Source organism: Mandrillus leucophaeus, unplaced genomic scaffold (assembly GCF_000951045.1).
Source record: "Mandrillus leucophaeus isolate KB7577 unplaced genomic scaffold, Mleu.le_1.0 Scaffold398, whole genome shotgun sequence".
NCBI lineage: Eukaryota > Metazoa > Chordata > Mammalia > Primates > Cercopithecidae > Mandrillus > Mandrillus leucophaeus.
The window spans coordinates 604,340-617,966 of record NW_012104231.1 but is presented as its reverse complement, the minus strand read 5'-3'; the positions used below and the strand labels follow the sequence as shown (position 1 = coordinate 617,966).

At 60.8% G+C, this 13,627-nt stretch overlaps 2 protein-coding genes across 3 annotated transcripts in view; both read left to right on the top strand.

Annotated features, from left to right (window-relative positions):
- Positions 1–12,234, top strand: part of RXRA (retinoid X receptor, alpha) — a 72,730-nt gene extending 60,496 nt beyond the window's left edge. For both annotated transcript variants that reach the window (XM_011991526.1, XM_011991527.1), the window contains 4 exons: positions 805–937; positions 3,613–3,704; positions 5,771–5,876; positions 8,120–12,234. In XM_011991526.1, coding sequence (XP_011846916.1) covers positions 805–937; positions 3,613–3,704; positions 5,771–5,876; positions 8,120–8,267 — 479 coding nt within the window. In that variant the 3' untranslated portion in view covers positions 8,268–12,234. The remainder of the gene's footprint in view (positions 1–804; positions 938–3,612; positions 3,705–5,770; positions 5,877–8,119) is intronic.
- LOC105547821 lies at positions 10,421–12,236 on the top strand. Its single transcript, XM_011991541.1, has 2 exons — positions 10,421–10,465; positions 11,058–12,236. Exons 1-2 carry the CDS (start codon positions 10,421–10,423, stop codon positions 11,565–11,567), a joined length of 555 nt encoding a protein of 184 aa, XP_011846931.1. The 3' UTR covers positions 11,568–12,236.
- The last annotated feature ends 1,391 nt before the right edge of the window (positions 12,237–13,627 follow it).

Sequence of the window (13,627 nt, the reverse complement as noted above, 5' to 3'; positions counted from 1 at the left end):
GGTGATTCCATGTCACCTGGTCTCCAGGAGCCGTTAAAACAGTAATGCGTGTGCACACGAGGGTCCCTGTTTGAGGCTTTCTTCCTCCCCGATGCCTGCTCTGCTTTGTCTGCACTGGAACCTCATGTTGAGGGACTGCTGTTCCTAACTGCCTGCCCCCCAGGGAACCCCCGATGTTGAGGGACTGCTGTTACCTAACTGCCCACTCCCAGGGAACCCCCACTATGTTGAGGGGCTACTGTTACCTAACTGCCCCCCCCCCAGGGAACCCCCTGATGTTGAGGGACTGCTGTTTTCTAACCTTCCCCCCGCTGGGAAACCTCCCAAAAGACGCCGCGGCTCTCATGCACCTGCCTTCCGTTGGATAACCTGCTGTTTGGTGGCATTCCACGAAGCGCACACGGATCCCCGAGAGTTTGCTCCTGGGACCCTGCTGGTGGCAGTGGTTCTGGGACCACCCTGGGAACATCGCTGGGTGCTCTCCCGCGTGCTCTGTGGCAGGAGCGTCCTACACGCACAGGAGGAAGCTTCCGTGGGCACATGAGTTTGTGAGCTCTTGGGTTCCACAGAGCTCAAGGGACTTTGTGCGGGGCTTCTCAGGGCCTGTTGTGTGCCGGTGTGTACTGTAGAAGAGGCATTCTCAGGAACCTCTTTTCTGTGGAATATTTCATGGGATTGGGGTTCCAGAGCCTGTCAGGATGGGTCTGTGACATGCTGGCTCTGTGGGCTCCCACCAGGGGCTGGGGAAGCGGCGAGCCCCGTGGGGCCTGGAGGCAGCCAAGTGACCATGTGCTTCCTCCCCAGGCTGGAATGAACTGCTCATCGCCTCCTTCTCCCACCGCTCCATCGCCGTGAAGGACGGGATCCTCCTGGCCACCGGACTGCACGTCCACCGGAACAGCGCCCACAGCGCAGGGGTGGGCGCCATCTTTGACAGGTCAGGGGGCTCCCAGGAGGGGCGAGGGCGCTTTGCTCACCTCCACCGCCAGGTGAGCTGAGTTCAGTCGCCTCGGCCCCCGTGCACGTCCTACCTAGTATTGTTTCAGTGCATGAAGGGTGCGCACGTGGAAAACAGAGAAAAGCACAAGGAGGAGGCTCAGAGCCCCATGCCAGCCCTGCCTCTGGGGCATCTGTAACCACAGGGAGCACTTGGCCTATCTCTCTCCAGCTCTTCTTTTTTCACGATCCCATGTATTTATCCGTGGGAAGGAAAGCTTCATTTCTCTTTAAAGCGATGATACCGTAGATGCAGTTTTGTAAAAGTGTCAATTCCGGTTGGCACATTGCAGGCTGTGTGAGGCTGGCACGGGAATGCCGTGGCAGCCCGGGGCGTGGTGCGGCCTAACGCCTGTCCCCGTGCAGGCAGGGGTGTCGGACCACAGTGCTTCACGCCTCCCAGCGGAGCATGGGCTGCACCTCAGCCACTTCTCAGGGCACACACTGCAGGAGCAGCACTGGCTGCAGAGCCCGCCGTCATCCGGGCCTGGGTGGTCCGTGTCCATTCACGTTGCCCTCCCAGAGCGCCGGCCAGCTCGGCTCTGCCAGGCGAGGTGGACAGTAGCTTCCTTGTCGCTATCGCTGCAGTGTTTCTCCACGAGTCCAGAGAGCCCACTGGGCCTTCTGGGGACCGGATGTCAGCTTCAGCTGGAGCAGGAGGGCTGGGGAGGGGCGCTGCAGGGTCCTTGGTCAGGGATCTGCAGCACAAGGAGCCGTGGGTGGGGAGGAGCAGGCCACCTGGAGAAGGTGGCCCCTGAACATGGAAGCCTTCACGTTAGAGGTGAGTAGAGGTCATGCACTGGCAGTTACAGGGGGACGGATGCCCCAGCAGCAATGCCCCAGGGGGTGTTTCAGGTCCCCGCGTCCCGAGGGTGGTCCTGAAACTTGACCTCCATGGGATGTGCCAAGTGCAAAAGGGTTTGTGGCCACAGATGGTGGGCAAACGCAGGTTTAAACAGTGTCCTCGAGGGTCTTCGCTGCAGGACTTGTCAGGGCCTTTAAGAAGTTAGTGTGGCCGGGCGCGGTGGCTCAAGCCTGTAATCCCAGCACTTTGGGAGGCCGAGACGGGTGTATCACGAGGTCAGGAGATCAAGACCATCCTGGTTAACACGGTGAAACACCGTCTCTACTAAAAAAAAAAACAAAAAAAACTAGCCGGGTGAGGTGGCAGGCGCCTGTAGTCCCAGCTACTTAGGAGGCTGAGGCAGGAGAATGGCGTGAACCCGGGAGGCGGAGCTTGCAGTGAGCTGAGATCCGGCCACTGCACTCCAGCCTGGGCGACAGAGCGAGACTCCGTCTCAAAAAAAAAAAAAAAAAAAAGAAGTTAGTGTACAGGAGGGTCCCCACGGGGGCTGCAGGGTGCCGTGTTTATTGCCCACAGCAGCTTCTTTAGGGGGGTACTGGGGATACGGCTTTGGGAAGCGAGGCCCCAGCCACTGGCCCAGCTGACAGTTCCTTTGGCTGGCTGGTAGAGAGATGGCGATGACAGAGGTGGACGGTAGCTTCCTTGTTGCTATCTCTGGGGTTACATTCTCTGGGGTCCCAGAGCAGTGACTACAGAGGCCCCAGCGTTTCCTCGCCTTCTGTGCAAGTGGAATGCAAAGTCTTTGCCCTCAGTGGCCCAGGCCGTTTCCATGCCCGCTGCCCTGCCCCTCTGCAGCTGTGTGCCTCTGCCTCAGAGCAGACATCGGGGGTCCCTCCCAGCTCCTGTTCTGTCCCACCCTGTCCTCCGGGCTCCTTCAGATCTTCTCCCAGGAATCAGCCAGGGCACTCCCCATTCTGCAGACCTTCAGGGCCCCCCTTGGCCTACAGGGGAGAGCCCAGGCTCCTTAGGCAACCATCCGGGCCCCACCCGGTCACCTCCCTTTCCCCCGCTCTGGCCCACCCTCAGTTCCGGGACACAGCAGTCGAGCTTTGGGGTTGGTGGGCAGGCTGCTGAGGCTGGGGGGCCCAGGACACTGCAGAGGCCGATGGGATTCAGAATCCAGCTGCAGGAGTGGGGCGGCTGAGTCTGAATCCGACAACGCCCCCAGCCTCTCCATGGAGGGAACTGGTGGGTTTTCCCTGTGTCGAGGCTGGTGTGTTTTTTTTTTTTTTTTCTGGTGATAAGACATGGACATGCCTCCCTTTGGCAGCCCCCACCCAGGGAGATCAGGCCCTGGGGAGAGGTCTCTTCCTGGACTGAAGGGAGCGGCTGGGGCTGGGGCACGGGCGGGGGCTTTGCCTCAGGTGGTGCTAGGTCCGCAGCTGCGGAGGGACAGTGGTGGGTCTTACTGGGCTCAGGAGGGGTGGACTCTGTACCCCACGTGCAGCTCCGGCTCACCTCAGCTTAGCTGTCACGAGGTGCCTCCTTAGCCTCTAGGTTCCCAGAATAAAGCCCCACAGGCAGACCTAGAGGGAGAGGAGAGGAGCCCACCCTCCGGGCAGGGGTGGCACCTGGGCCCAGGTTCCAGCCCACTCCCTCTCGGGCTGTCTGGTGGTCCTTGCCTTGGCTTGGCCCATCTCAGCTGCCTTCCGGCCACGCCGGGCTTCCCAGAGACCTTGGGTATCTGGGGTACGGCCTTGGTGAGGACCTCGGCCTAACTGGGATGGGGTGTCTGCCCTCCTCCTCTGCAGGGTGCTGACAGAGCTCGTGTCCAAGATGCGGGACATGCAGATGGACAAGACGGAGCTGGGCTGCCTGCGGGCCATCGTCCTCTTCAACCCCGGTATGGCCTTCCTGCCTCGAGGCTCCTGGCCCCGTTCTCTGGTGGGGCAGAGGCACCTGGGCCTCTTTCCGGCTGCACCTCTTGGCTGTGGCCGCACATGAGGCCAACTTCCGCTCTCCTTGAGCTCAGCGTGCTCCCCTCCCAGTGGAAGTGTGGCCGTGCTGCCTTCTGCTCACCTTGAGGGCCTGCCAAGGGAGCGTGGCCCCTGGGCACAGGGGGACCCAGCAAGGCACCTGTCATGAGGGTCTTGGTGGTGCTGTCTGGGCTCCGCGGTTCGCAGCGTTCACCGTTGTGCATCTGAATCCAGACTCCGGAAGTGGCCGGCTGTGGTTGTGAACTTCCAGTGCTGAAGTTTGGGAGCCCCGAGCCCTACAGGCTGGGGATGGGGTGGGGATGGGTCGGGCCTGCTGGGTGTTCAGAGGGGACCAGCCTCATCCCCGAGCCTCGGGTCCAGGGTGTTTCTGGGGCTGGGGCCCTGTGGTTGAGGAGAGCAGGGCTTGGGGCTGTGGGGCTGGAGCTGGGCACAAGCCTCTGGCCCACAGTGCGGCCCTTCTCCAGCCTCTGGGTTCTCGGTTTGAAAAGCCTCCTAGATGCTACCCCTTTGCCCAACAAGTGCTGACACGTGCCTGTTTGCTCGGCACCCTGCCGGGCATGGGAGGGCTCTTCACACTGCTGGGTAGGGCTTGCCTGCCCAGAGCTTGGGGTTTAGAGGGTCACGCCCACCAGCAGGTGCCCCTGGCACATGAGGACAGGAGCGCGGTGGGTCGAGGGTGCGGGCCACTTCCTCTGGGAGCTGAAAGTTAGATGGGGGCCAGGGGAACGGGAGGCACAGAGGTGGGGTGGACTGGTGGGGGCAGCCCAGGCAGGGTCTTGAAGGTCTTGCTAAGTCTGGGTTTTCTCTTGGGGCCACAGGGAGCCAAGTCCCGAGGGGTTCCAGCTGGGAGGGAGCTGTGGGTTTCTGTGTTTGGAAACTCAGCTCATTGCGATAGGGGTGGGCGGCTGGGGTGTGGAGGGAGAGGTTTGGGGCTGCCGTGGGGAGCTCACCTGGGCCGTGGTGGAGGGAATGGAGCCCTCTCGGCTCCTGGCCCTGACCTTGCCCTTTGTCAGACCTGGCTCTGAGGGACTGGGCCGGGATGGAGATGGGCATCTTCTTGTGGGGAAAGCTTGTTTCCAGGGACATTTTATCACCCAGGCTGTGCATCCAGGCCATAATCCTGCCGGCTCGGAGGCTGAGTCACGCCACGGCTTGGCCCGGCCCGAGGAATCCCCATTCAGGTCCTGTGTGGTCTGGTTGCTAGAGCTGGGGCACCAGCGGGACCTGGGCACGGGCCTGCAGGGAGGGTGAGATTGTCTGGCACGAGCAGGGTCTAGGCACAGGCTTGCAGGGAAGGCGAGGAGACCAAGGCACAGGCTTGCAGGGAGGGTGAGGAGACGGGCTAGAGCTGAGGCAGCTCAGGGAGCCAGACATGTTGCCAGGGAGCCCCAGGACATGGGCCAAGGTGGCATTCACATGGGGTCCCTTGGCCTTGGAGGTGTTGGTGGCTGCAGTCTCAGCCTCTGTCCACTCTAGGCTCTCGAGTCTGGGTCCTGAGCTCAGCACTCCGCGAGCATGCCGAGGATGGGTTCCCTCAGGGTCTGGGTGCTCCTGGGGGCAGCAGTGATAGCTCCCGTCCGTGTCATGGGGCTGGGACCCAAGGGCAGCAGAGGCCTCCGTTGTCTCTCCCAGTTCCCATGGCGGCTGGAAAGCAGCAGATTCCTGACACTTTATCGATGGGGAAACAGAGGCTCTGGAGGTCAAATAATTGACCCAAGGTCACATGGCTGGCAAGTGGCAGAGCCAAGCTTGGACCCAGAGCAGCCTGGCCTGGCCATGGATTCCACGGTCATCCCCTTGCCACCAGGCTCTGGGGAAGCAGGCGGGGGCGTGTCCAGCGGCGTCCCTCACACCACCTACTCTGCCCGTGGTGGGGCAGCTTGGGAGACCCCACACAAGCCTGGGTCCTGGGGGCGGGCGCCTGGAACACACCCAGCTGAGGGTTCTGACCTGTGGCCTCTTCTCCTTTCAGACTCCAAGGGGCTCTCGAACCCGGCCGAGGTGGAGGCGCTGAGGGAGAAGGTCTACGCGTCCCTGGAGGCCTACTGCAAGCACAAGTACCCAGAGCAGCCGGGAAGGTGGGTCCCGCCCTGTCCCACACACACCCCAGACCTGCCTTCTTGTCTCCAGAGCCCCCACCTTGCTGCAAGGCTGTTTTATGTGAATGAGAAGATGGCACCTTCCCCAGGCCCAGCCCGTGCCAGCAGGTCCTGAGCAGGCAGCGGGAGGTCCTCCAGGCCAGTGGGCTGTGGCAGGCACACCCCACAGGCTCACGCTATATCCCCACCGGAAGGATTACCTCACACCTGGCACATAGTAGGTGCTTGTCTTTGTCAAGTAGGTAGATGAAGGCTGTGCTTCACCCCCCACTGCGCTCCCCTGCCAGGCAGACCCACCAGAGGTCCAGCGACACCAGCACGTAGTAGGTACTTCACAAGCATGTGTAGAGTGGACGGCCAGATGCCTACACATTCTAAACACTCTCTCCAAGTGTGTACAGAATAGGCAGCCACGGCCCAAGCGCAGAGCTCATCTTTCTCCCCTGCCCGGCTGTGGGCCCTAGAAGGGCTGGGATTCTCTCGTTTCTGAGTCCGCAGTGTTGGGTGCACAGTAGGTGTCCAGGAAGAGAAAGATTTGTGGATCCCTCGGTTTCAAAGTCAGCTCTCCAGAGTCTGCCTCTTCTCTCAAAAGGGGCATCTCCTGGCCTCTTGATCCTCAGACTGTGGGTGGGGGGTTGGGGGAGGTGGGGCCCAGCAGACCTCCTAGGACACCCAGGCCCTCCCGCCACCAGCACATACACAGTTAACCGTGTCCCCGCTGCCTGCCCAGCCCTCATCTGGCTTGGTTTAAAGTGAAACTTCCCGGAGGACGAGGACAGGAGGGGGTGGCAGGCAGCTTATTTTTCCTGGCTTTCTGCCCTGGCCCATCTCGCCAGCTCAGCAGAAAACAGCTTGTTCTCTGGCCGGACTCCAGCCTCTGCGCTGTTTTTGCCTTTAAAACAAGGACTGCGAGGCAGCCAACCACAGAGCTTTTCCCTGAAAGAGAGACGTCGTTAATAATTAATGAGGTCCCGCAGCCCCTGGAGGGGCCGTGTGGAGAGACTCAGGCCGTGCACAGGGGCCTTGGGGCAGACACGGCCAGCCAGAAGGGACACCTGGTCCCCCCTGTCCTCAGCGGCAGCTGCTGCCCTCATGCCTGGCCCTGCCATCCCTCTTCCCAGAGCCCCAGACTTCCCCCCGCTCCCTCTCCGCCAGCCCACTGGTCCCTGCCCCAGGAAACTCCCCGGGGTGGGCCAGGCCCTGAGGAGCAACCCATGCTCCCTCCCTCCCCCGCCAGCCTTCTCTGACCAGGCTGTGCCCAACACCAGCAGAGCTATTTCCGGGGAAGGGGTGGCCCTGGTCTGAGGCCCACAGCCCTGCACGAGGTGCCGTGGGAGGCACTCATGGGGTGCTGACGCTGTATGGAAAGGGGCTTGCCCCGGTACACAGCTCCCAAGTCAGGCCCGGCTCCACCTGCAGTGGGGGTGCAGCCTGACTCCTCCTCCCCCACCTGATGCCCTTTGACTTCTTGGTTACCCACCATGTGCCCTGCCTGTTCCCTGCGACTCACCAGTGTGCTCAGCAGCCCTTTCCCTGACAGGCCCCACAGTCTCTTGCTGCGATGGCTGCTGCAGCCAGATGCCTTGCTGACCTCACACCCGCTCCTGGCTGTCATGGCCCACATTTTTCCATGTTTTAAGAGACAGCGTCTCGCTGTGTTGCCCAGGCTGGAGTGCAGTGGTATGATCGTAGCTCACCGCAGCCTCAGCCTGGGCTCAAGTGGTCCTCCGTACAGGCATTGTGCACCACCACGCCTGGCTACTGTTTTTCTCTTGTTCTTTTGTAGAGACAGGGTCTCACTGCGTTGCCCAGGCTGGTCTCGAACTCCTGGCCTCCAGCCATCCTCCCACCTCGGCCTCTCAAAGTGCTGAGATTACAAGTGTGAGCCATCATGCCCAGCTGCCCACAATTCTTCACTTCTTAAAAAGAACTATTCAGCCTGCCCTAGCCAGCCGCTGTCTGGCCCCCGGCCCTTCATCTCCGTCCTCGGCCCCAGGGATCCCCCTTCACACTCTCCGGGCTCTGGGATGCCACTGCCCCTGTTTCCTTCTAGCCTCCCCTCCTTCCCTCTGGAGGCTTGGCACAGGCAGATCCGGGGCTACAGACCAGCCTCGGTTGGGTTGGGCTCTCAGACACAGCCCCATCCCCAGGGAGGCCTCCAGGTGCCAGGGCAGAACTGCCCCTGCCCGTTGCCTGGCCGTCACCAGACCCGTTCCCTGCAGGTTCGCCAAGCTGTTGCTCCGCCTGCCGGCTCTGCGCTCCATCGGGCTCAAGTGCCTGGAACATCTCTTCTTCTTCAAGCTCATTGGGGACACGCCCATTGACACCTTCCTCATGGAGATGCTGGAGGCGCCGCACCAAATGACTTAGGCCTGCGGGCCCATCCTTTGCGCCCACCCGGTCTGGCCACCCTGCCTGGACGCCAGCTGCTCTTCTCAGCCTGAGTCCTGTCCCTGCCCTTCTCTGCCTGACCTGTTTGGACTTTGGGGCACAGCCTGTCACTGCTCTGCCTAAGAGATGTGTTGTCACCCTCCTTATTTCTGTTACTACTTGTCTGTGGCCCAGGGCAGTGGCTTTCCTGAGGCAGCAGCCTGCGTGGCAAGAACTGGCGTGGTGAGCCCAGCCAGGCGCCTCCCCACCGGGCTCTCGGGACGCCCTGCCACACCCCACGGGGCGTGGGCGACTCGCAGGGTCTTCGGGCCCCAGCCCTGGAGCTGCAGGCATTGGGAATGCGGTTTTTGTTTCCGTTGCTGTTTATCGATGCTGGTTTTCAGAATGTCCGTGTGGCCCTCCTGTCTGGAGTGACATCTTCACCTGCTCTGAATACTGGTGCCTGGCCAGCCTGTGACAGCTTCCCCCTCATCAGGAGGAGCGGACAGCTGGGGGCGCAGGCCGGTGTGTCGTCAGCAAAGACCTCAGCCGCCTCGGGGAGGAGAGGGGACTCGTGGGGCCAGCAGGCTGCCCTGTGCTCTGAGTGAGGGGGAAGCAGCCCCTTTTTCCAAAGATAACTCACAGGTTTGCCCTTGAGCCAATGAGAACATGAGCCACCGTCTGTGCAGGGTTTTGGGGCCACCTCCAGGCTGCAGGGACAGGGGTCACTCACCACCCCTCGGTTTTCTCTCTGCCTTGGTGTCCTGGTTTCAGACTCCCTGCTCCCTGTTCAGACCGGAGTGCCCTGGCCCCTCCCCAGCCTGAGTCTTCTTGCTCTGAGGGCTGGGCCGAGGCTTGTCCTTGGTTCCTGCAGGGCTGGCCCCGGCTCAGGCGGGTGGGGTGTCACCACCTCACTGGCCTTGCTGGAGACACAGGGCTCTGCTGACCTGCAGCCATCTGTGAGGCTCGCGGGGATGGGAGGGGAGGAGGGTGGCCTGTCGGTTTCCCTCAGAGGGGGCAGGTGGCCTGGAGAAAGAGGGGCTCAGGAACTGGGAGCCTCGTGGGTGGGGCAGATGCTCCGCGGCCTGGAGTGGCTCTGCAGGGGCATTGGTGGGACCCCCGCTCAGGCCATCTCTCTGGCTGCCAGTTGTGTCTAAAAGACTTGGAATCTGAGAACCCTGAGTTGCAGCGCCCTCGGGCCTGGGCCACACGCAGGCCCTGGTGGGACCCCCCAGCCTGGTGGTGTCCACGGACAGCGTTGTTCACCCAGAGCCTTACTTGGGAGCGTCACTGAATGTCTGCTCTGGTTGAAGGTGGTGGGGGCTCAGCCCCGTGCGGCCCGGCGCTCCTCCCACAGGCTCTGCCCCCGGGCTGCGGTGGTGTGGGAACCCTCTCAGGTTGAACTCGCCTCTTTTGCACTGGAAGGCCCTCCCTTTGGCCTGAGTACTTTTCCTAGTCGCGCCTCAGTCCCGTGGACCCAGCGTTTGTCAGTCGCAGGTGCCTGAACAGGGGATGGATGGGGGGATACGGGAGGGGGGTCTTGTCTTCCCGGGAGCAGTCTAGGAATGATGCGGGGGAGTGGGTGCCTTCTCCAGAGTCTTACCCCACCTGGAGCGGGGGCTTCCTCACTGGGGAAGGGAGCTGCCTAGGAGCTTGGACTGGGAGGCAGTGGCTTGGAGAGACAGTTCTCCAGTCTCGGTGGGGAAGAAAGTGTCCATTCTTTTCCTTCCTGGCTCTCCCAGCCAGAGCTGAGCTGAGGCACCTGGGTGGAGCCTGCAGCTGAGTCTGTGCCCGAGACAGAGGCTGTCAGAGATTCCACAAGCCTCTCCTTCCTGTCCCCCTCCACCCCTGCCTCCTTCCTGCCCCCCTCCACCCCTGCCTCTCAGCGTCGTGGATCCCCAGAGGTGGCCCCCTGCCCAGTCCACCATCCTGAGGCAGAGTGTTCAGCCTCACACCTGTGCCAGGTCCCTGGCCAGCTGGGCCCCTCCCAGGCACTGCCAGGAAGCCCCAGCTGCCCCTGGGGGGTGTGATGGAAACGGCAGGAGGACGCAGGCATTCCCGGGGCCCCGGCGGTGGGAGCGTGAAAGACCTAACGCCAACGCCTGGTGCCTTCTGCAGCCAGCGCCCACCCATCCGTGCCCGGACCCTTGGGAATGCCCGCGGCTCCAGAGGAAGAAGCCCAGGGACGGGCCTCGATGGTAGGGGGTCGGCTTCTTGGGAACTTGGTCGTTTCCGGCGCTGGCTGGCTGGCTGGATGTAAAGCACTGAAGCCCCCCCGGGCCGCCAACCCCTGAAAGCAGAACCGGGCCTCCCTGGCCCCGGCAGCCTTGCCCACCGCTCCACGTGTCCTGGGCTCTTCCTGCCCCTTTCTCATCGGCCTTGCGGTTGTACAAACAGTGCTGTTGGTTTGAAAAGGTGACGCGTGAGGAGTGTGGCGCATCACTGAGTAGAGAGGTAGAGTTTCTGTTTAACCAGACCTGTAGTGGTATTACCAATCCGGTTCAATTAAGGTGATTTTTTTGTAATTCTTATTTTGGTGGGACAATCTTTAATTTTCTAAAGATAGCACTAACATCAGCTCATTAGCCACCTGTGCCTGTCCCCGCCTTGGCCCGGCTGGATGAAGCGGCTTCCCAGCAGGGCCCCCCCTTCCCAGCGGCTGCTTCCTGGGCCCCCGGGGCACTCCGGCACCTTCAGGCGGGCGCCTCAGCTGGTCACCTTCCGGCTTTGCCATTCAGATGGCGCTCCTAGGCTGAGGAGTGAAGATGCCACAGAGCTGGGGTCCCCTAGGCTGCGTCGGGCACGCTTGGAAGCTGGCCTGCCGGGACCTTCCACCCTGGCTCCTGTGTCAGCCACTGGCCCTCCATACTCTGGAAGCATACGACCTCTGGGAAAGACAGCCCTGACCTTCGGTTTTCCAAGCACGGTGTTCCCCAAGAATTCTGGGCTGGCGGCCTGGTGGCAGTGCTGGAGATGACCCCGAGCCCCTCCCCCTGGGGCACGCAGGAGGGCCCTGCCAGAATGTGCAGCCTGTGGGTAGTCGGCTGGTGTCCCTGTCGTGGAGTTGGGGTGCGTGACCTGGTGCCCGTCCACGCGGGTGTGCGGTGTAAACATGTATGTGCTGTACAGAGAGATGCGTGTGGAGAGAGCCGCACGCGAGTGCCACGCAGGAGAGGCGGAGCGGTTACCAGTGTTTTGTGTTTATTTTTAATCAAGACATTTCCCCTGTTTTCCTATAAATTTGCTTCGTGTAAGCAAATATATAAGGACCCTCCTTTGGTGAAATCCGGGTTCGAATGAATATCTCAAGGCAGGAGATGCATCTATTTTAAGATGCTTTGGAGCAGACAGCTTTAGCCGTTCCCAATCCTTAGCAATGCCTTAGCTGGGACGCATAGCTAATACTTTAGAGAGGATGACAGATCCATAAAGAGAGTAAAGATAAGAGAAAATGTCTAAAGCATCTGGAAAGGTAAAAAAAAAAAAAAAATCTATTTTTGTACAAATGTAATTTTATCCCTCATGTATACTTGGATATGGCGGGGGGGAGGGCTGGGACTGTTTTGTTTCTGCTTCTAGAGATTGAGGTGAAAGCTTCGTGCGAGAAACGCCAGGACGGACGATGGCAGAGGAGAGGGCTCCTGTGACGGCGGCGAGGCTTGGGGGGAAACCGCCGCAGCAGGGGTGTCTTCCTTGGGGGCAGGAGGGTGGGCCTGAGGCTTTCAAGGGTTTTCTTCCCCTTTCGAGTAATTTTTAAAGCCTCACTCTGTTGCGTCCTGTTGCCGGCCTTCCTGCGACTGTGACTGTGAAACGCTTCCCCGTACGATTGTCTCTGAAACATCGCGGCCGCAGGTGCCAGGGTTTGATGGACAGTGACATTAGAATGGTGGAAAAGAAGCACGCAAAGGGAGAAACGTGAGAGGAGAAACAAAATATGAGCGTTTAAAATACATCGCCATTCAGTTCGTTTGTTCTGTGTGGGGATTTTTTTTGTTTGGGGCGGGAGGGCCCGTAATCAGTCCCTACCAGCCCGCCCTCCTCCCCACCCCACCCGTTGGTCCTGTGTGGCAAGGCCGGCGTCCTCTGCGGGCCACACTCGGGAGTTCTCTCCCTGTCCACTGGCCTCTGCTGCTTCTCCAAGGGGCAGGGGGCTGGGGCCTCCACGAGGGTATCTTTCAGCAGCCACGGGCACCGGGCCTGTGGGTACCTGCAGAGCGCGAGTGTTCCCACCTGTCCCTCACCGGGCTGCCTAAGCATCCACACCTCTGCAGCCATGCTGGCCTGGGTGGGCAGGAGGTGAACCCAGAGGGCCAGGGAACACACGATGTCACCCAACTGCCCCATAATAACAAGTTAATGATGCCCCATCTGCACTGTCTCCTGTGATAAATGCCCTCCGTCTCCATGCTATCTGGGGCTGGACTGCTCCCGGCCTGAGGTTTCATGGTGGTGCCCGGAGCCCTCTCATGCACCTGTGTCCAGCCAGGCACCCTCCACGAGAAGCACCAGACACAGTGAAGATGGGGAGTGGGGCTCTGAGGGTCCAGGTCCTGCCCTGTGATGGTGGGCAGAGGGCCGTGTGGCCTGTGCCCAAAGCAAGGGTGGCTCCTGGGTGAGAATTAAAATGGAAGGGCCTGCCACCTGAAGGGCAGGGGCTTCCTTTTTTTTTTTTTTTTTTTTTTTTTTTTTTTTTGAGACGGAGTCTCGCTCTGCCGCCCAGGCTGGAGTGCAATGGCCGGATCTCGGCTCACTGCAAGCTCCGCCTCCCGAGTTCACGCCATTCTCCTGCCTCAGCCTCCTGAGTAGCTGGGACTACAGGCGCCCGCCACCGCACCCAGCTACTTTTTTGTATTTTTTAGTAGAGACGGGGTTTCACCGTGTTAGCCAGGATGGTCTCGATCTCCTGACCTCGTGATCCGCCCGTCTCGGCCTCCCAAAGTGCTGGGATTACAGGCTTGAGCCACCGCGCCCGGCCTGGGCAGGGGCTTCCTGATGGCACTCCCCTCGTGAGCACACACACATTCACACACTTGCATACTCAAACACCCGCACAGACACGCTCACATGCACCCTTGCACCCATTCGTATGCATGCACACATCACATGCTCACACACATGCTTTGGCATGCACACCCATGCACAACTGCTGCCATGTACACACACGCATGCATGCCCGTGCAACCACCCATACACACTTTCATATGCACGCACCCGTACACGCTCCCATGCATCCACACTCCCAAGCACACACCCACACATGCTCATGTACACACCCACACTCCCATACACACACACCCACACTCCCATACACATTCCCATACACCCACACACCCACACTCCCATACACATTCCCATACACA